At 41.6% G+C, this 24,085-nt stretch overlaps 1 protein-coding gene across 5 annotated transcripts in view; it reads right to left on the bottom strand.

Annotated features, from left to right (window-relative positions):
- Positions 1-24,085, bottom strand: part of GRIA3 (glutamate ionotropic receptor AMPA type subunit 3) — a 148,815-nt gene that overhangs the window by 45,135 nt on the left and 79,595 nt on the right. For 4 of the 5 annotated variants that reach the window (XR_001864883.1, XM_008640482.2, XM_017743150.1 and 1 more), the window contains exons 4-9: positions 19,954-20,007; positions 18,359-18,520; positions 14,546-14,713; positions 11,247-11,351; positions 9,834-9,941; positions 8,481-8,687 (exon numbers count right to left, since the gene is read on the bottom strand). Coding sequence is in view for 4 of the 5 variants with exons in the window: in XM_008640482.2 (XP_008638704.2) it covers positions 8,481-8,687; positions 9,834-9,941; positions 11,247-11,351; positions 14,546-14,713; positions 18,359-18,520; positions 19,954-20,007 (804 nt within the window). In the remaining variant the exon portion in view is untranslated. The remainder of the gene's footprint in view (positions 1-8,480; positions 8,688-9,833; positions 9,942-11,246; positions 11,352-14,545; positions 14,714-18,358; positions 18,521-19,953; positions 20,008-24,085) is intronic. The other variant, XM_017743149.1, reaches the window with a different exon arrangement.

The following is a 24,085-nucleotide window of genomic DNA, read 5'->3' as shown; positions in this document are numbered from 1 at the left end:
CCTTAACTTACCAGTACCTAAACCAGTGTGCACCTTTTAAATCAGATTTTTTCCCCCACTAGTAACTAGGCATTTCTTTCTCATGGAAAAGTAAAGCCTGATTAGGTAGAAGTTTGAATAAAAGTTAATGGGAAATGTTAATAAGGTATGATTAAAATCTGTGCCATAAAATAATCAAATATGCCTTTATGTAAATCTGATGGTGATGTACATGACTGTCATTAATATCTGGTTTGCTCCTCCTCCTAGCTATTGGTTTGGGTTTTATGTTTAATAAGCAGAACTGGTAAAGGCTTCTTGTACAGCTGATCTGAGCATCACGGGCTTGGTGTCTGCTGATGCTCGGCAGCACCGTGCAGCCATCCTGGAGCACTGGCTCAGGGTTTGCAGACCAAGGCCAGTGATAGCCTTGTCAGATGAGGACTGCCCCTCCTCACAGTTGCCTCCCTCTGCAGGGCACCCATCTGCACACACAACCTCAAGGTTTGCTCCAGGAGTATCTCTTGACAGTTCATACTGGCATGTGCAGCTACAAGGTAAGTGCACAAGTTCACTGCTTGGAACAATCTGATAAAACCATGCCTGTGCATGTAAGGAAATCATGGCCCTGGGTGCCCCCTCTGACAGCCCTGCTCAGCCCCTTTAGACAGTCGTGCACTGGGACACTGCCTTTCCCCTTGAGTGTCCCTTTCCTCAAGGAGAAAACCTCAGCTGATTTGTGGTCACTTACTGCAAAAATCTAGCTGAACGTGGCTTTAATGTTAAAACTGAAAATGCCTTTGGATGTCTGGATGTTTACTGGCTTTGCAGATGAATGTGTTCATCATCTAAGTAATGGAGAGACTGGAGGGGAGGATATGGGTACAGTGAGGTAACATCTTCGGAAGATGTTGGAACTTGTACACTGAGGAATTCCCCCAAAACATGTATTTCTCTTAGAGCTGCTGCTTGTTGAGCTCCTGTTAAATACTGGGTGTCTGCAATCAGTGTGAGATTCACACAGAATATCAGTTTTGAATATAGTCAGAGTCCACAGCCAGCTGGAAGACTAAGCACTTTGACCACGGCACTGTACTTCTTGTTGAACTAATGAGGTACTTACAAATTAATCCTTATTAGAGCAAGCTTAATGGATCAGGACCCCTGTGGAGACTTAGAAATGGCTCCATGTGAAGTGAAGCTTAGGTAGGAGGCAGGTGCCTTCCCACCAGGCACTTCTGCACATGGACTGCCAGTCTTGGAACACCCCATCAAGGGAGGGAAAGGCTGCTCCAGCTGTAAGAGCATTTAGTTTCTGGAGCATTTTCATGGACTTGGAGAATTTTAATTCTCCCAAAGTAATATTTTAATTGCCAAAGTAGACATGGTGGAGCTCTTCCTAAGTGCTGAAGCAGCATGCAATAAGGTCTGTATCTCCTTCATGCCCAGCTGAGTTCATGAAGGATGCTCCTGTGGGGCGATGAAGCTGATGCTGAAGCACAGACAAATCACTTGTTAAAGCCCTGATTGTTACCATGTTCATATCATACTGTACAGATTTCTTTGTAAATAATTTCAAACTGAATTTTACTATTACATGGGATACAAATAATAATTTTCTGATACATCTCATTCTTCCTGCTTTCCTACTATCCCTACCAAAGGCATTCACTGTATCGGAAACACCAAAACTCACCCTCATCCCTAAGTGAATATGGCAGCAAATGATTTCTGCAGAGGGAACAAGCATGGGTTCACACACAGGGTCTTGGGAAACCAGGGCACTGAGAGTGGACCAGCTCCAATCCAACACCCAAGCCTGGTTGCTCACCACTTCCCTGAATATTAGCTGCACTAGGGAGGTTAAAAAACAGTTCTCTCTTTGCTTATTTATTTAGAGATATCGTATTTGAAATGGAGAGCTTATGGAGAGCTCTAAGCACCCTAAAGGATGGTTGGTAACTGCAGCACTGTTGAGAATTTCCCTCCCTGTTATGGTTGCAGATAAGCAGAACCTATACAAATTGAGCTTGATTAAAAAGAACACAACCACAAACATGCCTGTCTTCATACAGAACTGGAGAGGGGTTTAAGAACCTCAACAACTAAGCTTTGCTAATCACTCATGACTAATGGTGTTTCAAACATCTTCACTGCATTTGAGCCGGGCGAGAAATGTCATGGATTCCTCTGAGGCTTGTTCTGTCTTTGCCTGTAAGTGTGGGAGGGATGGATTTAGAGAGGACAGGCAGCACAGAGGCGCTGCCCACTCTGCTCAAAGCTGACCCCAGGGAGCTGCAAACCTCCAGACTCTTATGGAGAGGGAGAAAAGAAATAGCAAATGGAAATATCCTTCTACATGGAGAATGAAAAACAGTAAGATGTTCCGCCTCTGTAATCCAAAAGGAGGGATGGAATTCTTGTCTTTACAGGCCTACTGATGGCTCTCCCAAATTCAAAGCTATGCACTAGAGACAGCGAGAGATCTGGGCTATGCTCCTGCCTGTACATACTTTGGGTCACTTCTGCTTGCAGAACTGAACCCCTGCTTTGCTCAAGGGTCACTTTTCAAGAAGTGGGTCTGGACTGCAGTCACTTTGGGTGACGGGAAGCCAGGAAGCACCCCGCCTCTGTGCAGATGGAAGCAGAGGGACACTGCCCAATTTCCATTGGCAGCCAAACCTCTGGGCACCCAAAAGTGCTGAATGCAGGTACACAGGGCCACCAGAAGAGACTGTGCTGCAATGGTGACTGTCTCTGAGCATGTTTTAACACTTCTCAGTGCAGTCTGAGGTTTCCAGGTAGCAGAAAAGAGCATCAGACAGAGTAACACATCACCTGTGGTATCAGCTGGTAAGAGCTACCTTTGTAAAGGCAGTCCAGTATCCCCAAGGATATTCAGGGTGTGTTGAGAGGCCAGTTCATGGGGGCAATGTGGTTTTAACACATCAGCTCACACTTATTTAAAGACAACAGGTGATATCTGATTAGCAACATGCTGCATTGAAGTCTTAATGTGCCCTAGCCGAGCAGTGTAAAAAGGTATTAAGGTGTTAAAGCGGCAGTTGGCCTTGTCTGCCACAGTTTGTCAATGTTAAGTCCATTTGTGATTTCTGTGGATGCCCATGGCTCATTCTGACACACTCCTGCCATTCACAGATGGAGACATAAAGGGTACATCTGCTTTTGGGGCTGTGGACATATGTGTGCTTCCTCTGCCTGTGCTCGGACCCAGGTCAGCCAAAGCCCAGGAGCACGGCAGCATGGCTCTGTGCCAGGGCTGTGATCCTGTCCCCCACCACAGCTCAGCCTGGCCAGGGACCCCACAGCTGTCCACGTGTCCAGGACAAGGGTCTGTCTGAGCTGCAGGGCAGCGGCATCACATAGCTGCCTTTGGGGACCTGTAGCCAGGCTTCCCCCCTGCAGAAACCAAGAGTGAGAAGCAAAGGACAAGCTTCACCCACTCATGGCACAGTCAGGCTCTGCTACAGACTAAGAGCATGTGGGATGTTTCAAGGAAAAGTAGGACTCAAATTAGTCTGCCTCTGCTATGATTCAAAGGCTGTATGTGCCATCTGTAGTATTTCTACATGCTGCTGGGAGAGCCAGAGAGGCCAGCACACACGAGTCTGGTTAGTCTGCTGAAGGCAGGGAGATGTGCTGGTGGTCCCACTCTGACAGACTGCGGAGGCTGCTGCGTTCTGGGGACTGCCTGTCCTTTACATCCCTGCTTCATTCCTTTGTGCTATTTTACATTTTGAGAGATTTTTATAAAGGCTTGTTTTAACCTGAGCAGAGTTTTAAAGGCTGTAAGGTCTGGCTGCTCTTTTCATTCCCAAAGCATTTGTAGTTACAATTAAGATCTGTGTTAAAACTACTGTCAATTAGCCTCAGCACTGTGAAAAGCATCAGGCCCGGGGAGGGATGGCTTCCCCTAGCTGAACAGGGAAGGAAGAACAGCAGCCTGCTTTAAAAGGGGAAGAAGAAATAAAAGCCTACAGAAAGAGGCTGACCCTACAGAAGAGAAAAGACGACTGTCTAGTGCTCAGCAGGTGGTGGGTACAAAGCCCCGAGCACAGGGGCCGAGGGAGGTGCTGCTGCTCCTCAGCCCCAGCCGACGGCACGTCCTCAGCCCGTGGGTCACTGCAGGACAGCACTTGCCTGGCTGGATTGCTCTGCTGGTTAGATTTAAATAGTGATTCAGTCTCCTGGACTGAGAATGATTTAGCTACTTCCCTCTTCTGAAATGTCCAGGAAAAAAGCTTTACCTATTTCCTATTTTTATTTTGTTGAAAGTTTCCACTATGCTTTGGAAATTTCTCTTAGTTTAAAAAAATAGCAGCGCTTGAATGGGTAGTTTTTTTCTGGTAGGATGAAGAGTTTTATTTTGATGCCATCAGAATGAAAGAGCAAAATTAAGGGTTTTTTTTCAGCCTGAACTGACACTTTTTTATTTATGAAAAACCAAATAAATTTCCTTTTATGCCGAATTTCATTATTATTATTAATTAATATTACAATTATCATTACTACTACTATTACTACTATCACTAACATTTAAAAATTGCTAACAAACCACAAAGCCCTGTTAGTTCCTCTCTAACAAGACTGCTGGGTTCTCCTGCCTGAAGCAAAGGAGTTTGGGAATATCTGCTCAGGCAGAATTCCCTGCCACCGGGGCTGCCATCCCCCTGCCACCAGGTGCACTGGTACAGCCCCTTGCAAAGCCACAAGGAAAGGCCCAAGAGGGACAGCTGAGATTGCCCTTGACTTCAGGGACCCTACAGTACAGCAGACTTTTATGCCCTCCAACCAGACCTGATGTGATATGAGACAGGGGAGGGACAATTTCTAACGGGAAGTATTTTAGTGTGTAAATGGCAATGAGTAACTCTTGGGACCGCTCCAGTTGGCCTAGTTAATGCCAACCTCCGGCGAGTCTTACACTGGAGTCAGGGCTGTGCCACCCTCCAGACCTGCAGCACGGTGACACACCACCCCTGCTGCTTTGGGTACAGCTCAGTGCAGACTGAGCCCCCTCCCATCCCACCCATCCCTCCCCTCTAATGCAGTGGTCTGGAGGCTGCCTTTTCTCCCCTGACTCTGGGTTGCGTTCCATAGGAAGCGAGAGCAATAGTAACAATGAATTGGCACAACCCAAACATTAAATACAGTTAATTGGGGTTTTAACATTAAAATGACAAGCCATTCACTTCCCGTGACTGTTCTAAGAGCAATTTTTGAAAAGAGTTGCGTGCATGGGGCTATGCAAAAAAGGGCTCAGCATTCAAAAAGCCAGCTGAGATGCCCCAGCAGCACCAGGTGGTGGCAAGGAGGCTGCTGGGTCAGGAATATGCTGTATTTGACAAATGACTACTCACTGTTTATCACTTGAGACAAATGCAATCTAAAGGATTGTGTTTCTGCCACAGCTCAGCTCAGCTGCTGGATAACTGGTACCAAAACCAATCAGGTCCCTTTTATCCTACCAAGTCTATCTTCCATAGATGCTAACAAAGGTACTTAAAATCTAATCTGCCTCTTGTCTTCCCAAAATGGAATCCAGAGGAGCCAAATTTGACAGTCATTTTGCTGACAAGACTCACAGGGGCATTACGGTTACATACAGTTTTAGTTCCCTAATAGAGTTTTAAGCCCATGAGAGATAAAGGAAAGTCAGCACGTAAATGAGGCGCTTGCTCCAAATAATTAGCACTTCTAGAGTACTTCTCATCTTCAAAGGGCTTAGTGCACATCCTTGTGTGTGTGGTACACAGCCCCCTCTCAACAGATGGAGAAAGAGGCCAAGGGTATTTCAGAGTGTTGGCAAATAGAGCTGGGAAAAGGTCTGGAGGGCTGGTGAGGTTTGTACTTGGAGTTCAGGGGCTGTTTTCCCTGCTTACAGAAATCCAGGTGGATTTCCATGCATCTTGCTAGCTCAGTTCAGCTGGGCAGTTTGGGGAGCTGGCTCAGCAGCACAGGGCTGGAAGCATTAACCTGGGTCTGCATTCAAACCTCACAGGACACATCTGACCTTTGAATAATTGAGCATTGCAGTGGAGAGGCTTCAGTAATGGAGCTCACAGCATGAGTGCAGGAACTGTTGGGGGTCTGGGACGGAAACATTCCTCAATTTTTCATTAATGAGAAAACACAGATGAAAACTGTGCTCAGAATATGAAGGAACTGACCCTTTTGTAGGGGAAAATGAGAATGGTGGGGTGGTGTTGGGGTTGTTTTAAGGAACGGTCTGTGGTGCCTGCGGGGCTGGTTTTGCTGGTGTGGAAAGGTCAGAAGTATGGTTAGGGCTAAATTTGATGCTAAGGAGGCAGAGCTCTCTGAGTTAGGCTGGTCCCAAGAGGTTGTGGAAAAGGCAGCTGCAGCCAATCTGCTTATTACACACTGGTTTGGGTTGGAAAGGACCTTTGAAGATCATCTAGTTCAACCTCCCTGCAATAAGCAGGGACATCTGCCACTAGATCAGGGTGCTTAGAGCCCTGTCCAGCCTGACTTTCAGTGTTTACAGGGATGGGGCATCCACTGCCTCTCTGGGCAACCTGAGCCAGGTCCTCAGCACCCTCACAATGAAGGTGATAATAATCCTAATATCTAATCTGATCCTAATATCTGATCTGAATCTACCTTCTTTCAGTTTAAAGCCATTCCCCCTTGTCTTATCACTACATGACCCTCTAAAACATCCCTCTCCATCTATCTTGTAGCCCCTTTAGGTACTGGAAGGTGCTCTAAGGTCTCTTTGGAGCCTTCATTTCACCAGGCTGAAGAGTCTCAACTTTCTCAGCCTTTCCTCATAGGACAGGTGCTCCAGCCCTCAGAGCATTTTTGTGGCCCTTTACCCCGGTAGATCTTGTATGGCACAGCAGCTGCACAGACTAATCTTACTTGGCTCAAGACACAAAAGCCATAGCCCATGTCACACCTTACCTCCCCTAGTGTAGACAGTCCCTGTGCTCTGACTGTTACCAGCAATTTCAGCTTCTCTTTTGCCATGCTTTTTCCACATGGCACGGTTATTTTTTAAGTGAACGAACAGTTTCATTGCTTGTCACTTGCAAGTACATCAAAAGGACCCAGTTACAGCTGATAACTCTTGATATTTCTTGAACCACACACAGAGCAACTGAGGGTATAGGTTTCCAGTGCAATGTAATTTGCTTGGAACTAAACTAAACCTTTGCTTCAGAGGTTCTCAGTGGACTTGTGTTCTCTAAGAGAGTGAACATCAGTTTCCCAAATCGCACAGCTGAGGCATGGGGAGTTCAGAAGATTTGCATAATGTCAAACCTCAAAGCAACAGGGAAACAAAGAAGTAATCCAAGGGTCCAGAACCCTGCTTACTTTCTCTAATCAGTAGATATCCCTCCCTGCCATAATACAATACAACAAAAACATTGTTATTTCTATAAAACATTTTCAAGTCAAACAGGCTACCATTTACATAATAAGGCATCAGGACTCACTGCTCCAGAGCAAGAAAACTTGTGCAATTCTAGCAATTACTTAAAAAAGGGTGATTTACTTGAAAAGAATTATCTCACCAAACATTTTGCAAGAATGATGATGCATTATCCCAAGGAAATTTTGAGGTGACTTTTAGAAATTACACTGAGCCACAGAACAAAAGGAGGCAATTGAAATATGTGCTTCTGCTCAGATATTTTTAATAAAGGAAAGCTTGTTAAAAATAAACTGCAAAAAAGATTTGGGTGGATTCATAAATCATCTCATTAGCATTTGAAGAAAAAAAGATGAAATATCAGCTTGGGAAGTCTTTTCTGCAAAGCCAATTTTCTCCCCCTTCCATCTGGTTTATCTGTATTCCAAAATTCTCATTTTCAAAGAAGTTTCTAAAATGGCAGTTCCGGACTGTTTTTGTTCTTGCTAAACAAAGTGATGTGCACCCAATATAGAAATACAAAGAGGAATGCAGTGAATTAGCCTTTTTTTTTCTGTCTGACAGTTAATTTTTGAAGCCAAACCCAGGGTTTAAAGAAAAAAAACACGTGGTTGATTTCATATCTGTGTTGCTTCTTACCCTGAAAAGCAACCATGGGGTTAACTGGGTCTGGTCAAACACAAACCAAGATCAGTGACCCAGCGAGGGCCAGCATCCCAGATCAGACCTTTAATGAGAAGGACACCCCCCCAGCACTCAAGAGACTGATACAGAAAAAGGAGATCTGGCAAATGAAGATGCATATGAAGAGCAAACTGGAAATTCTGCTTTAAACAAGAATTTGAAATTTGCTCAATGCTACTTCTCAACATTTCGTGGACTCTGATTTGGAGAACAGCAGTAAAAAAGTCACACTTTCCTTCAATGAAATAATTAGAAAAGTAGACTATAAAAATGGCAATACAAAGAAATATCTAGAATTTTAAAGGTAGAAGTCAAACAGATCATCTTTATTTTGCAGTTTATTAACTTCGAGCATAATTTTTTATAAAGAACATTAAAATGAAGGTTAAGAGAAACTTACCCCATAGACCAGTTCACCCACCATGCCATTCCATATCTTAGTCTCAGGGTCCCTAGCTCCATATTTCCCATCTCCAACAATTGACAGTTTGTATTTTATTCCAACATGTTTTGCTATTTCAGAAGCTAAGTCTACACAATATCCTTCATATCTCTCATTCCCTTCTAGTTGTTCATGGTTTTTCTTATACATTACATATGGTGATTCCTTTGAAACAAAAGTAAAGATCAAAAGTCTATGAATGTAAAATACAGCTGTAAACCACACAAAATGAGAGCTGTTATTATCCTTTATATAACTGGCAAATATTTACAATATTTCCTGCTTTGGTACAGAATTTAGACAGACTTCTGCAGTATAAAAATCCTTGGCTGATCCTACAGCCACACATACTAATTGACTGTATTCCTAATAAGGAGCCATTGAAGACAACAGGACTTCTTAACAAAGTTACACTTCTGTTTGCAGAATTAGGCCTGATTAGACAAAGTAGCATCATCGTAGTAATAATTCAAGTTTTAGTGTTTAAAGACTGACATATCCAACACCTGTACTATCAACACAATTTCCTAAGGCCCCAGTGGCTAAGAATGGGGCTCTTATGGATATATTTTCAAAGTAGCCTAAGGGAAGCTAGGTTAAAATCCTCAGCAGCACTTTTTGTCAGTGAATTCCCTTAGCCTTCTTGGAAAATTCTAGTTGAAATTCTGATTATATCTCATTAAATCGATAGGAGTATAAAATACAATGCTTCAGGAAACAGCATAAAATTGACTCATGCTTAGTAGAATTAGTAAAAAGCACAAAAGTCACAAGGAATGCTGTACAGAGCAGGTCTGTAGAGGTGTTGGGACTGACACAGGTGCTGCTGCTTGTGACACACAGGAAGAGCTTTGCTCCTTTGGAATTGCACAGGTAAAGGCTGCTTTTCACCCAGTGCTAGAGCAGTTCCAGTTCTCTACAGGCTTCATTGTGCCACCCTTACTCAGTCCACAGGGGTTGAGTTTACAGGAGCTGTACCTGAGTGAGGGGTGCAAGATTTGACTCTACAGCAGGAAGGCCAATCGCTGTGGTCATTTACATGCATGCATAATAACTTCACTTACATGAGGCACTTAACTGAGTTCAAGTGTCTGGGAAGCAGCAAAGCACAATGGTGAGCTCAGTGAGCTCCTCCTGTGAGCAGACCTACTGATACATATATAGGTTAACATCTCTGGAAGATACTGAACTTTCCAGTCACTTGAAGTCACACAGTATTCAACATCTACCTCCTGACAAGGTGTCTAACACACCTCAGGAGTCATGTGCCTTGTTTCCTAAACACAAACACACTAAGAACTTAAAACTTACCAAGATCGTAGTGACTACTATAGTTCTGTTCTCCACAGATGAAGTGTCATTAGAGGGCAGCTGATCTAATGCTGGCACATATCTTTCATATTCATTCCAATAACCAGCCTATAAAAATGGAGATTGTTACCTCATTACATACCTTTACAAGGACTGGCACCTGAACTTGTGAGGGCAACTGTCAAAACCCATGGCTTTTTACACATTTCTCATTCACTGTTTTTGTCATTAAGGAACTACACTAGCTTACGTCCATTTCCTTAAAGAAACAATGTTCTCAAGTCCAAGAGCAAATCAGCATGAGCCAAATCTAAGTGAAAATACATATTAAATTCTCCCTATCTCAACTGACATCATTATAGTGCCTGTGGAATAAATTCCCACGTATCCACAGCATAAGAATATACTACAGACAAGAAAATAAACTGCACAGAATTCGGAGTAAAATTCTCTGATTTTGTCATTTTTATCCAGTACATCCCCTGCAAGCCTGAGTTGGCTCTAGAGCAGATGCACAGACATCGTTAGCAATGCAGGCACAGCTGCATTATCTCCAGTGTGGGACACAAAACCCTCTGTGAGCATGAGGTGACTTTATCAGCTGGCTGGTGCTGATCTTTGGCTGCATCACTAAGCTATCACAATAGCTTTTGTATTTCTGCACAACACAGAAGTAACACTGTTCTTTGCATTGTACACCTCCCTGAGTGGCTGGGCCATGTTCAGAGGTATTTAGTTATCAAATGTGCAGAAATGTTTAAGGAGTCTCAGTGGTGACCAAGCAGGTTAAGTACCTATCTCCAGGTGAAATCAGGGTATTTAAGAGACTCAGACACACACATTCTTCTCTCAGTATTTTTGTGAACCTGTCTACCTAATTATTTTTGAAAATCTGCCTTAAACTTCTTTTATAACACTGATCTAGGCAACTATCCCACTTAGGATCTATACTTTATTTAGGAGACAAGAGAATAAGTATGAAATTCTAATAAAACCAAATTTATTTTCTGTTAATTTCAGAAGGTTTCACTGGTTCCAGCTTCACTATGGCTCCAAAGCCCAATATGGGGAGGGAAGGAAAGATGGAGAGGAATTTCGAAGATGGGACTAAGCACAGGACCATGACAGCAGGTACTATGCTTGGAGTGAAAAAGCTCCAGAAGGGTTTTAAGAGAAAAAGTTGTGTTTGAAGTTGATGTAGAAACCAGTGAAGATGTTAAGCAGGGTGAATGGTTTAGTCCAGGAACTGAAGAGAACAAGGTTCCTGGGACAGGGAAGACAGCATGAAGGAGGGCTTCTCAGGACCTTCTGCAGTGTTATTACACTGCATCTCTGATATTTTTGAATTTCATTAGTTTGTGGGAATAAATATTTGTGAAGGTGTGAAATCTGGATCCATGTCTTGAAACTCACCTTCCGTGATCCAGAAGCTCTCATTTCATACACATCAATTGTGTAATTTGTTCTGCGCCCATAGGTGTCGAACTGGATATTCCCTGTCATTCCTTGAACTTGCACCTTGAGGGAATAAACAGAAAAATATTTTAATAGAATATTCACTTTATTTTTAATCTATGTAAGACACTTGTACTGCTTTTGACACAGCCAGTTGTATCATTCAAAACAACCCCAGTCCCCACTCTCTGAGTTCCAGCTGTACATATTTGTCAGCACTCAGCTGGTGACTCACTGCCAAAGTGAGCTGCATTTAAGTGAAATTAGCCCTGCAGGTATGTTAAATGTAAGAAAGACTGATTCTGCCATGCTTGGTCACACTGGGTTCACCGGTACAGAACGGAGCATCAGAAAGGCACAAGCAACAATTAGTGCAGTTAAACCCCTCACAATATGGCACAGAGTGATCTGCAGTACAGACCAGAATGACATATCATTGCTCATTCTGGCCAGTGCTTTATTTTAAGATCAGTTCCAGTGTAGGAGAAAGGAATGAATGCCTTCTCTGAATGAGCACAGACAATTGTCTCTACTGCTTATGGAGTTTTGGTCTGTCAGGATGGATGGGTGTACAGACGGTAAGCTGTTATCATTACCTACTCACATGAATCATCTGAAGGGGAAGTATAAAGTACTTTGTTTTTAAAAAAACCCCTTTCTTATTTCCCTGTATGAAAGGATGAGGTATTTTTGTTTATCACTTATCAACACTGACAAGCTGTCATCTCAGGCAGAAAAGGTAAGAGTCTCAAACTTCAGTAGGGGCAAATTAGCTTTAATATTTAGCAAAAACTGTAGAAGTTACAGGAAGAGGTGATGCTGGGACTTGTCAAAGGCAAACTGTTAAGGGCTGGTGACTGATCTGCTGTTCACTGTTTAGAGGTGATGTATGAGGCTACATAAAACAACCAAAATTCCATGGACTCCAAATTATCTAGTGAGCCAAATTCACGCTGACATATAGGGAGTTTCTTTTTATCAGTAAGTGGATTTGAATCTTTCTTAAAATAGTTTATATCACTACAGGGGACTGGAAAAAAGTTTATTTCCTCCAGAAAGCTAGAGAGATGAATTGCACTTTGAAAACCAAATTTGACCCCAAGAGGTCTTATCAACTGTGGACTGAGCAAATATATTTGTAGGGTAGTTGACACATAAGCTGCATCCAGATGTGAGTAGCTGTGCCCGCCTTTGGCATTTACTGGAAGCTGTCTGGCTACCTTAGCACAGCAGTGACTGGGTGTCTCACAGAGCTTGTTACACTGGCTTCATCCTGACACCCATTGAGACATGAGCTTCGTGCACTGGACACCTTTTGGCTTCAAACTTAATTTGTTTCTATCAGTGGTGGGAAAACTCAGCACTCTGGAAAACCTGGCTGCACTGAGGCAGGAGGGCTCACCAGGACTCAAACACTTTTGGTGACAGCATGTGGAGGCAATCACAGAGTGACTATTTTTAAGCGTCCAGATCTATTCAGGTAAGCTTTCTGCCACTGACCTGATGTATTAGAGCCAGCTTCAGAAACAAAGATATGCACAGTTTTCAAGGCTTTTGGGAAGAAGTTTCAAGTAATGCCTAATCATCTTTTGCCAGCAAGATGACTATAGTGAGGCACTGGACCTTCTGCTGGCCAAGGATAGATATTTCAAGGGTATCTTGGAAAAAACATTCTTATCTGAGTTGATGCTACAGAGTGGAGAGGAAAAATTATTAAATCATTGTTTTTATTCTTTTCCTTATCAAAGATTCAAGATTGTCTGAATACAAGGAGAGAAGGTGATAGATAGGATGGGTACTGGAAGGCCATGTGGGATGATCTTAGGTAGCTCTCGTTGGAGGTGTACGTAAATCTCATTTACATGGCTCTGAATAGTTAAAACAATTCAAGGCAACCAGCTAAAAATCAAACTTCTTCATACTTTGCCAATCATGAGTTTGCCTTTTTATATCTTTTATAATATGTTTTTAAAAGAAATTCTCCTAAATAAGGGAGTGTCCAATTGCAGTGTTGGTTTTCTCTATTGACATGAATACCTCATATATCAGTACAGTACAAATTCTTTATTGTGAAGATTGAATTCAGTTATTTCTCTTCAGAAGTGTGTAATGCTACATTAATGAATGTGCAGTTAGGGCATATGTTAGGAGGTGAAAAAATGGCATAAAAAAGAGCTCTGGCTCCTTTTATATGAGACTAAACCATCTCAGTTTTAAGAGTGAAATAATCTGATTATAACCATCCACAACTCATTATAATATTCTGATACATTCCTTCCAATTTGGTAGCTGAGAAAAATCAGTAATTAAGTGTATGAAGATTGACCTAGGATTTGTTTACACTTAACATGGGCTTAATTCTGATCTCACTCACTCCAATTCTATGTCTGCATTAATATAATCAATGCTAACAGGTTTTTTTGAGAGCTATTTGAGCCAGATTAAAAGCAATAGTCTTTTGTATCTACAAAAACATTATCAAATTTTTCCTGTTGTCACTTGCTTTAATACTAATAGCAGACTAAAAAGAGTTAAAATCCAAGAAAATCAGAGACATAAGTGAGCTAGGGTCCCATACCATAACTAATGTTAGGGATAAAAAATTGGCCATGCAGAAGGTAATCTGGCTGAGTGCAAAATTATGCCAGGAATCAGAACTGGTTGGAGGCTAAACTGTTCCTAGGTTCAGGTTGCTGCTGAGATCTATCAGTACTGCTATGACCAACGACAATTTCTCCACCGTTTTAAACCAATCTGAGTTGACTTTTTAACTGGGAAATTATCAAAACTGCAGACGTGTTTAAGTTCATAAACACATTTATCCCTGCAAAAATTACAATACTTGTGTCGAAGACCCAGTCTAGCTCTTTTAGTCAGATTTGCAGGCTCAGCCTGACTTTAGAAACCCCCAACACATGTTTGATTGCAAAATGGCTCATGCTCACTCTCCTGGGAAGCTGGGGTGTTACAGGCGATCTGGGGAATTGTAGGTGCTCTGGTGGGGACAATCAGACAGCTGCTGCATCAGTGCCAGAGGGACTGTGGTCAAACTTTTGAGAGCTAGGTATGTCATGCCTTGCCCTCCACTGAATATTTTATCCATCCTTTGAAGCTCATCATTAACTTTGTTTTTACTTTTTTTCCCCTGAGGAGCTGCAAGCTGTTTGTGTGAATACAGAAGCTCTGTGTACATGGAGCAGGACACAAGCACTACAGAATTGCTGCTGTCATTCTTTAGTTGTTATCTTTGCCCTTACCATTTTCAGTGCTCTTTCTATATCAATTCCTTGGCTCCATGGCACTGCAGGGTTAGCCAGGCAGTCTCCAGCACTGCCTCTCCTGGAGACATCCACACGCTGCCTTCGGAGGTACCGGAAAGCCTCTGCTATGACCAGGACTGCATCATGGGTCAGTGCAGATGTGTACTGCAATTGATACAAAGAAAATATAGTGGCAAACTGCAATTTTAGAATTGCCCCAGGTGTATCAGGTCAAGTCCTCTTCTTTGTTAGAACAGAAGAATCATGCTTGCAGACCACTTTGCTTGCTCTCTTTCAGCTGGTGCTTTATAACAATTTCACCCAAATTAACAAATTAAAATTAACAATTAGCCAATTAAAATTAAGTTAACAATTAACAAATTAAAAATATTTTCATTCTGTATAGCAGATAGCGGCAAAATAACAATACCAGTTCATAGTTGCATAAAATTTCAATTTAATTGGAAACTTGCTCATCTAGATGAGCTTACTACAAAAGTCTGCAATTCCATGCTGGACCATAGTGATACCAAAGAAAAGCTCATATCTGAGTTTTTGCTTCAGGGTTTTTTTGTTTGGTTGGTCGGTTTGTTTTTTTTTGTTGTTTGTTTGTTTGTTTTTAACAAGATTGCCAAGACAGCTTTGAATTGAATTTAACATAAATCATTTCTGTTTGGATCAAAATTCTGGTTAGGTAGCATCTGTGGCAAGGAATAGATAAGATTACTTTTCTTAGAAAACAGCTATACAAGCAAGTAATCACAAAATACACTTCAGGCATTACATATCCTTGGTAATTCCCCATCTGCCTTCCCTTACTCCATGATAAATCTGCAGAGGGTGGTAAACTGTGTAGCAGCAGCTCTTGAACAAAACCCCCAGACAACTTAACTTACATGTTCCTGTTGCTGTCAACTTCATTCACTGCTTGTTGCATGTTATCTGGTGACACCCCCTCAATGCTATAAATTTAGTATCACCTAGGAAATGTAATCGAAGGGGGTTTTTTTCCATACTTTTTCCGCATTTATCTGTTTGTCTGAAAGTTCTTCCCTCCTATAGTGGCCTAGGCTTTGTATATGACATCCCTGGGTTCCACTGGCATTACAGCACACCTGTAATTTCAGGGTCTGTGCAGAGGAGACCCTCTCAGCAATTGGACCTACTGGAAGCAAGCTCCGTGTGTAGGAGCAGATTTCAAAGTCCTTGTAAGTGGTCCTCAAAATCTCCCCATCATTTGTAAGAGAACAAAGGAAGAAATGAAGAATGGAAGGTGCACCTGCTCTTCTTTTGGCTGTCTGTGCTACTGTAGAGATCCTGCCTCCTGAGGAACCTCATGCTGGAGTTCAGACCCCAAGACCTGCTGCCTATGTGCAAGTTAGAAAGGCAGAAATCCAAGTTTCAACTGCTTGTTCAGCTACTCTCTTTGTGGATAAAATTTATTGTATTCAGAAATTAATTTTATCCTGTAAGGCAGGATAGCTCAATTGGAGATTCTGCATTTCTTAAAATTGAGTATTATCTTACTGCAAGTTCTTCAGTTTGATATCAAGCCATAGGAACTCTGCACAGAACAAGGTGTGTCTGCATGTGCAGATCAAGAGAATTGTGTCTGATAAAAAAGAGTGCAAAGGCTGGGCTGTGAAGAAGGTTATAGAGCAGACATTTCACTGAGCTTTAAATGACAGCAGTTTATAAACTTACTGGGAGTGGGTGGTGGTTCCTGCTCTGACTGTACAGCACAGACACTCTTCTTATCCTGCCCACCTTTACCTCTCCCTGTGATGCTTTGCAATAATCACTCTCTCCTCTTTTAGAAAGTTAACAAAGGTTATACATCACAATCCACACAACAGTACAGAACTAGAAAGTAGTTTGAAGGTATTTGTTCCTGTATTAAAAAAAAGTCTTGTAATAGCTGTCCAATCTAGCACTACATAAAACTTACACATTGATAATTTTTTCAGCAGACTGCATCAATTGTCAGTAACCTTAATGCAGTCCCTTCCAAGTCATGCCAAGAGAGCTATCTAATTTTCTACTTTATTTGAATTCTACTTATAAATGCATGAGCATGCAAAGAGAAAAAAGAGAGAAAGAAGGGAAAGGATGATAAAATACAGAATAAATTAAACATCAGGGCTTTAATCTCTAGGCAATTTTATTTCCTAATCAAAAATATTGTACATCAATTTTTAAGTATGCTTTTTGTCTGATTGACAAATACTGTGCATATTTCTATAATGAGCTATGCATTTGTGGAAAGGTAATGTAATTTTTGTGTTTTTACCATATACTTAAGATTCTTTTTCAAGGAGGGAGAATAATTTTTTCCTCAAGGTAAATTGCTTTCAAGTGGAATAAAATCATCTCAGGTTAACTTTATATATTTCAGAGCTTTTAAGATTAGTATGATATTTATCTTCACTTCTCCATCACTGCTAGGAAGCTTTAGAAAGCAGGACTAAATCCTAATCCACAGGCAACAATACACTAATCCAGTTTTTGTGGGCCTCTGTTTGCCTTTCTCTGCTTCCTCTGAAATACCAGCAAGGCTGTGGGATGGCATGGGATTAAGATAATTTCCTCCCTCACAGAAATGACATGATCCCAGGGATGGAAAAGTATCTCTCCAAATGGCACCAGTCATTCATGAATGGCACTGCCAGAAAGAGCAGAACCTCGTACGTGATTCTGATTCTGTCTGTAGCTCAACCCAGTGCTACTGCCTACCCTGGTGTTCCCCATGCTTGGAACTGGACTTGATTTTTCCTTCCTATCTAGTATTTTAATGCTCTCCTAAATTTTGTCTTATTCATACCAAGACATTTCTCCAGTTTATCAAAGTAATTTTGAATTCCAAATCTGTTCCATCAGTTTGAATGTGTCCTTCTCAAATCAAACAGGAAAGGCATGAACTATCTCGCCAGGGCAGTGGTTCTTAGGTTTGGTTTCCCTGAGACAGTCTGTATACTACCAGACCCAGGTTTCATTCACCTATGGATAGTGGTGAAAAAGAACAGATCACACCAAAAGAAGAAGAGAAAGAAGGAACATAATAGGAATATTATTAATATGCAATGGTCCTAGAAGAATTTATGACTTCTGTGCCTGGACAGAGTTTCCCTGATGCACTCCTTGACTGGACAGTGAATAGCATCCCCCTCTATGATAAGAGATGCTGAGGCAGAAAAAAATCTGGGTGAGATAGTAACAGGTTGCAAGTCTCCTAATAACAGCTGCATTTACTTAATCCAATCTGTGACAGTTTTGGTGAACCTGGGACTTTAATTCAAAAAATTTTGAAAAATTTTACTGCTTGCAGTTATAATAGTCAGACTGTTTAAGTAAAGGACAGTCGTGCAAAAGAGAAGGTTAGATCATGAGGGCAACTGCCAGCAGTAACTAGGAGGTGGCAGTGGCTTCTTAGTGAATCCAGAGCTACTTCATTTTGCATGTGAAATTCTCTATTACCATTAAAATGGACTAGTAATCCACATTTTGCATCTAAAACCTAACCTAACTAGCCCCCATATCCAGCCCAAGACTAACTCAAGAGGTTCAAGTTAGAAGTTTTTATATCCACTGCACTGTGACAGGATTTGCAAGACTAAGCCTTTGCTTCTGAGCAACTCCCACCACAGTGGGCATTTTTGTCTAACAGCCTCTGCCTCTTTCTTCTGGAAGGGCAGGGAATGTTGCAACATATCAGGGATCTGTATCATACTCATGCACATATCTGAGGTTAAAAACTCCCATAGAATTGTTAAAAGCATATCATGCCCATCACTGACAGGTTAAAATAAATACCTTTAATGGTGAGTTTTTGGCTTCAGGGAATTCCCTTTCGTCAAGCCTCATCCAGCGCTGCAGAAATTGTTGAACCATTGGGTTTTCATTATTAACAATCTGGAATCCAGTAATGTTGGCACCTCCATGCATTACTTTTTCCAGAACAATGTCTGTGAAACCCTGGGAGGACACATGTAGAAAAAAAGAACCATTGTCATCCAAAGCCCCTTTCCCCTGGCTCAGTTTTACCTGCTACAAATGCAGCACAAAAGACATTAATGTCTCTCTTGTTAGTTGAAAACATTCTACCAAGGAGACAGCTACTATCACAATTAGGATAGTGGTATAGAATAGAATTTAAAACATCTTCTTGTTTTTTGAAATAGAAAACTTCCCTTTTGGGTTGTGGCAATGTATTAGGTAATACTTGCTGATCAGAAAGAAAACAGCAGGGAAACTTGAAGTACCATTTCCTCTTTTGTCCCGATCATGGTGAAAACTGGTCAAGAGCCTCAAACTCCATTTGTACAGCAAAGTGAACACAAAGGTTCAGTTCTGGGAAAGAAAACCACTCAATCTCTTGTCAGGCAGTTCTCCATCACGGTATCACTCAGCATGTCACATGCAAGCAGAACGGGCTAATTCTCTCCCACTCTGTTGTTATTTATACCTGAGGCAGTAAATTGGAGTCTCTTTGATTAGTATGACTTGATTGCAGTCATGTTTATCTGAATGTCAATGGTTACACATACCAAAAGGCAACCCAGAATAAGAACCTCTGTATTTCTATGCACGAGCTAATCAGTGAGATCATGACTGCTTCTTATAATGCAAAATGATGCATCTTAAAGTCATACAGTACTTATACTAAAGAAGGATATTTTAAAATTTGTCTTTTCTGCTTTAATCACACTAAAACATGGATACAGAGAATCTTTGAGTAATTAGGATTGCTAATTAATAAAAACTCAAATTTTTTCACTTGCAGTAGACACAGAACCTAACAATGAGTCTTCCTGCAGGATTACAATACAAGACTTTTTATAAGGAACTTAAGTAGATGGTGTTGCAAAAGCATCACAAGCATCCCTGAATGTCAGTCCTACTCTCCAGAAGAAGCTCTGATACAGATAGAAATGTACTGCCTCTTCCTGGTAGGTCAGCACATACACAGGCACAACCCTACACTCTGAAATACAAAAGAAAAGCTAAACAGCCTTGGTGGTTTACTTGATGGAACTGTTCCAATCTGAAGCTTTTTACCACTTACACACAAATGTGCTACCATTATTTTTCCTGGAGTGCTTAAATTCAAAATACGTCATGTAGAAAATTACAGTCACAAGTATCTAATTTATGAGTATAGAAATTAGTGGAAAACATATAATTAAATTATTACTTTAAAAGTAGTAGAGGACATGATATTTTTTGACAAAAGAAAGACCATAAATAAGTAGAGATGACATAACAGTTCTAGTATTTACTCAGGTAATTTCTCAAAATCCAAGAACTCATCCATGCATTTCCTCTTCCTGATTAAAGTTTCCACAACCTGAACAGAATATTTTACCCTCTAAAATGTAGCTATATTTTCCATGAAAAACAGTTCTTACCAGGTTAGCTAACATGTAGTGATAGCCTCTAGAATGTTTGCCAAGGATTACAACCTGGGGGGAGAAAAACATTACATATTATTCAGTTGCAAGAAGATGACTCTTAACTAGTGCAGAAGAGACAGAGAACGAGCATTTTGGTAATCTTCCATGTTCAATCCATGGGCAGCACTAGTATTCCAGATCTGTGGCATTACAGACAAGATGCAGTCATTTGTGTTTTTCAAACACATGGGCAGAGTACAACAAAGAGTTGTACTCACAAAGCTAAGAAGATTCCGCTTGCAGAGATGACCTTACCTGGCAAATTCACTCTTGTGGTCACAGTGTCCTCCCTGCTGACCAGCTTAATTTTAGTTATCAGTTCAAGTATTTCCACTTTGAAATGAGGTAATACTGTATCTACCCAAAGTAAACTCCTGTTTACTTTGTTCCTTGTTTGTGGAGTGTAGGAGAGGTGCAGGACACAGTCCAGCCACTCACTGTGTTTATTAACCTGTACCAGCACAGCAGGGCTGGGTAGGGTCCAAGTTGTACGGGGAGTTTCCTATAAGAACCCTGGCCAAGCCTTGTAATACATGAATGTGTAAAGTTAAATTCCCAAAGTTATAAGCAGTGACCTTCATTGCCTTTTGACAGCTTTCAAAAGGCCTGAAAACTTGTCATTTCCAGTACATCTAAATGGACACATCTGACCTTACATGTTTTACTAAAATTGCTACTAAATGTTATGTTGCACATTCCACTAAGCAACATCTCCTGCCCTCGCTGACCTCACTTGGGCATCTCTCTGTACAAACAGCCATTAAATGGAATCGCTAAGAGATGAAAGGGCAGCAGGATGAACTCAGCAGCTGGATTAGCTGAGGGTAGCTGGGAACAGTGGAGGCAACACTGTCTGGCAAGCCTGAGCTCTGCCATCCTGTGTGCTCACCCCCACCCCAGGAATGCTGTGCTTTTGCATAAGGAAGGAAAACACTTCCCATGTCTACACAGCTGGCTGCTGGCTCACCAACAATGCCCCTTGTGCAAGACTGTGCCCTTGCCTTCAGTTTATAATCTCAGAAACATCCATCCAGTCCCACAGCTATCAAGTGGAACAACATCCACCAGTAAGAATTTAATTTATAATTGTGGTGATTGCATGTGTGTCAGGACATAATCCATTTTATCCAGGCTTGTTGGGTTAAAAATAGCAAACATGATACTGGCAATACACACAAGTATTATCGTAGTATATATCCTAGAAGCAGCTCAAGTGAACAGATGATGCTTTTTGATGGAGAATCATCAGAAAATCTATACATAACCATACAAACGTACTCCATGGTCACAGAAAAACACTCCAAACACCACACTTTAAAAGACAACATAACCACTTACGTCTTTGCTAAAAACAGATGACATTTGAGTCACTGACTTTAGATATACTGCTGAGCCTGCTCAAGTTCTTGATTAAATTATTAAGTTCCCAACTGCCTCTTTGGGTAGTATTGTCCTTAATAGATGCCATTTCTTTTAAATTCACATTTAATTCTGTAGGAATTTGCATACTTCCAGCACTCTGAAAATAAATTGCCGTTCAGATCCTCTTGAGAACTGTATGTACACTCTGTTGGTAGAAAGCATCTGCTTTCCTACACTCACATTTGTTTTCTGTGGAAATGTGCAGGCTTCCTTCAGATCATCTGGTGTGCATGCTATTTGCATACTGAATTCTCTGTATGTTTTAATTTCACCCTAAAGGCAGGTTAGAGACCAAAAACTTATTTAAGAACAACAATACTCTTTGTGGTTTTAACCTTAACAACAAATAAGGAAGCTTTTACATTTCTATTCAGAAATATGTTTATTTAAGAGAAAAGTATCACCACAGATGAAGTCAGAGGCCGTAAGAACATACATGGAGCTGCTACAGGCATCAGGATCAATACTGCAAACAGAAGATGTAGGACTCATTAGCATAGACCAGACTCAACTTCCGTGTCATCTGCTGTCATGTCTTCAAACTGACTCTGTCTATTAGACCTTTGAGAGGTCCAATGTACTACAGTCGAGCTTTAATTCATAAAGCATCTTTCAGAAGTGACCCGCCAGCATTTCTATTCATACAATCAACCATGTTGGCTTACAACTATTGAACTGGATCTTAACAATGTGTTTAAAATTCACTACACACTACACAGCTGTCCTAAATCTTAACAAGTCTCCTTCTCCCTCACTTTCCACCCTGTACCAACCCCAGCATGTTGAAGGGAGCTGCTGGATTAGCGAGCCCAGCAGAAACAATCACAGACACGTATTACTTCCAGGGGAGCAAAGAGATAGATAAAGCATTTTTTATGAAGAAGGAAAACAGGAGTATAACAGTATAACAGGAGTATAACAAATAAATCTCATCAACTGCTGATATATTGTGAAGCTTATACAGAAAGTGGGATATTGAATAGTGGTGGTGAATAGAAAGCCAGGATTACAGGGCAAGGATTTCACAGAGCTACATGTCTTTCGTAAGTTTGACTTCCGAGACTTAATATTGCTTTCACCTTGACTGAAAGAAAAGCTTATAAGATTTTACACTGAACAAAGGAGAAGAGAAAAAAACGGCTGGAAGCCATCATGAATAATTCAGATTTCAAATCCCACATAATTCTTGTTTTGTAGATAAAAAGATCATAATGTCAGGTTTGATATAGAATCAAATAAAGTTTGTATTTTTAATTAACTCTTTGGATATTTCCAATTAATTAAGAGAACATCTAGAGGGAACATAACTAAAATGTATCTGTTTTCAAAATAAAAGTAAAATCTGCTGGTCAGCACCAGGCTTACTTGAAGTACAGACCTATATGCCAGATTGAGAAATTAAGTCAGCATTGGCAATTTTACTTTTCCTTTTGCCTAGGGGAATTATTTTTTGAATGCAAGCATAAAGACTGTTGCAGTGGGGATACTGCAACACGCATATACCAAACCAGGACTCCCGTGGAAAGGAAATATATATGGACAGACAGATTCTTGATAGCTGTTTCAGAGATGTTTATTTCTCCAGCCGCATGGCCGGGGCTCTGCCCAGGAACTGTTCCAGTCACGGGACCAAGGGTCCTTCTGCCCGCGCAGGGAACACAAACCAACCAATGGGAACGAGGCTGAGCAGGGGCAGGGAAGCCCCGTGTCTGTGCCCTCAGGGCCCCTCTCCCAGGGCTACACGGCGGGGGAGGGACCCCAACACCTCACCCGTTTTATTTTAATAAAAGGAGAATGAAAACAACTGGATAAACATAACAAGAACAGTTTCAAAACAAAACAAGCCACCCTCCTGAGTCTTTAAATGTCCAATCAGATTCTGTGGAACATCTTAGGGCTGACAGAAGGGAGACAGGACTCTCTGAGCATGCTTTGTGGGGAAACTGAGGCAGGAGAGGGTTTAACTTCTTCCCTCCCCCTTTTCATCCCCCACTCGGCATTGGAAAGGGATTTTTGGGGAAACAATTGGCAAAAGCATGGTTTTGTGAGGGAAACCATGGATGAAAAAACGGATTGGGAATACACTGGGGGTAATAGGACATAGGGTAAAAGGGAAAGGTGGGATTAGGAAAGGGAGACTGTAGGGGGGACTTACAATGGAGATATTGTCTAACATGACTACGATTTTTTGCATATATACTGCCTTTTACAGGAACACCATCAGGCCCAGTGACCTGCGACGCTTGTAACCCTTTTCTACCTCGTATAATTTTGAATTCCACGACTTCTCCATCTGCCAAGCTTGGGATGCATTTTTCAGGGTTATTCTTTTTAATAGCAGTTCTATGCACGAATATGTCTTGCTGGTTGTCACACCTTGTTATAAAACCATAATTTTGCTTAACATTATACCATTTTACTATCCCTAAGATCTTAGTTACTATGATCTTTTCCTTTTTCCGAGTGGCTGCTGTTTTCTGTCTCGCTGCGTCTTTGCTCTCTCCTGTGGTCGCTCCCGTGTTGGAATTGTCGGGGCTTCTCATGCCTGCGCGCCCTTCCCGGGGTCGCGTTCGGGGCTGCGCGGGCCAGGCCGGGCCGGGCCGCGCCGCTCAGTTCTCCGTGCGTCGCCTCCTCTGCTCTCCGCTTTGCTGCCGATGCCAGGCGC

Source organism: Corvus brachyrhynchos, unplaced genomic scaffold (assembly GCF_000691975.1).
Source record: "Corvus brachyrhynchos isolate BGI_N302 unplaced genomic scaffold, ASM69197v1 scaffold398, whole genome shotgun sequence".
Taxonomy (NCBI): domain Eukaryota; kingdom Metazoa; phylum Chordata; class Aves; order Passeriformes; family Corvidae; genus Corvus; species Corvus brachyrhynchos.
Note: the sequence above shows the minus strand (reverse complement) of the source record. Positions and strands in the feature narration are given on the sequence as shown.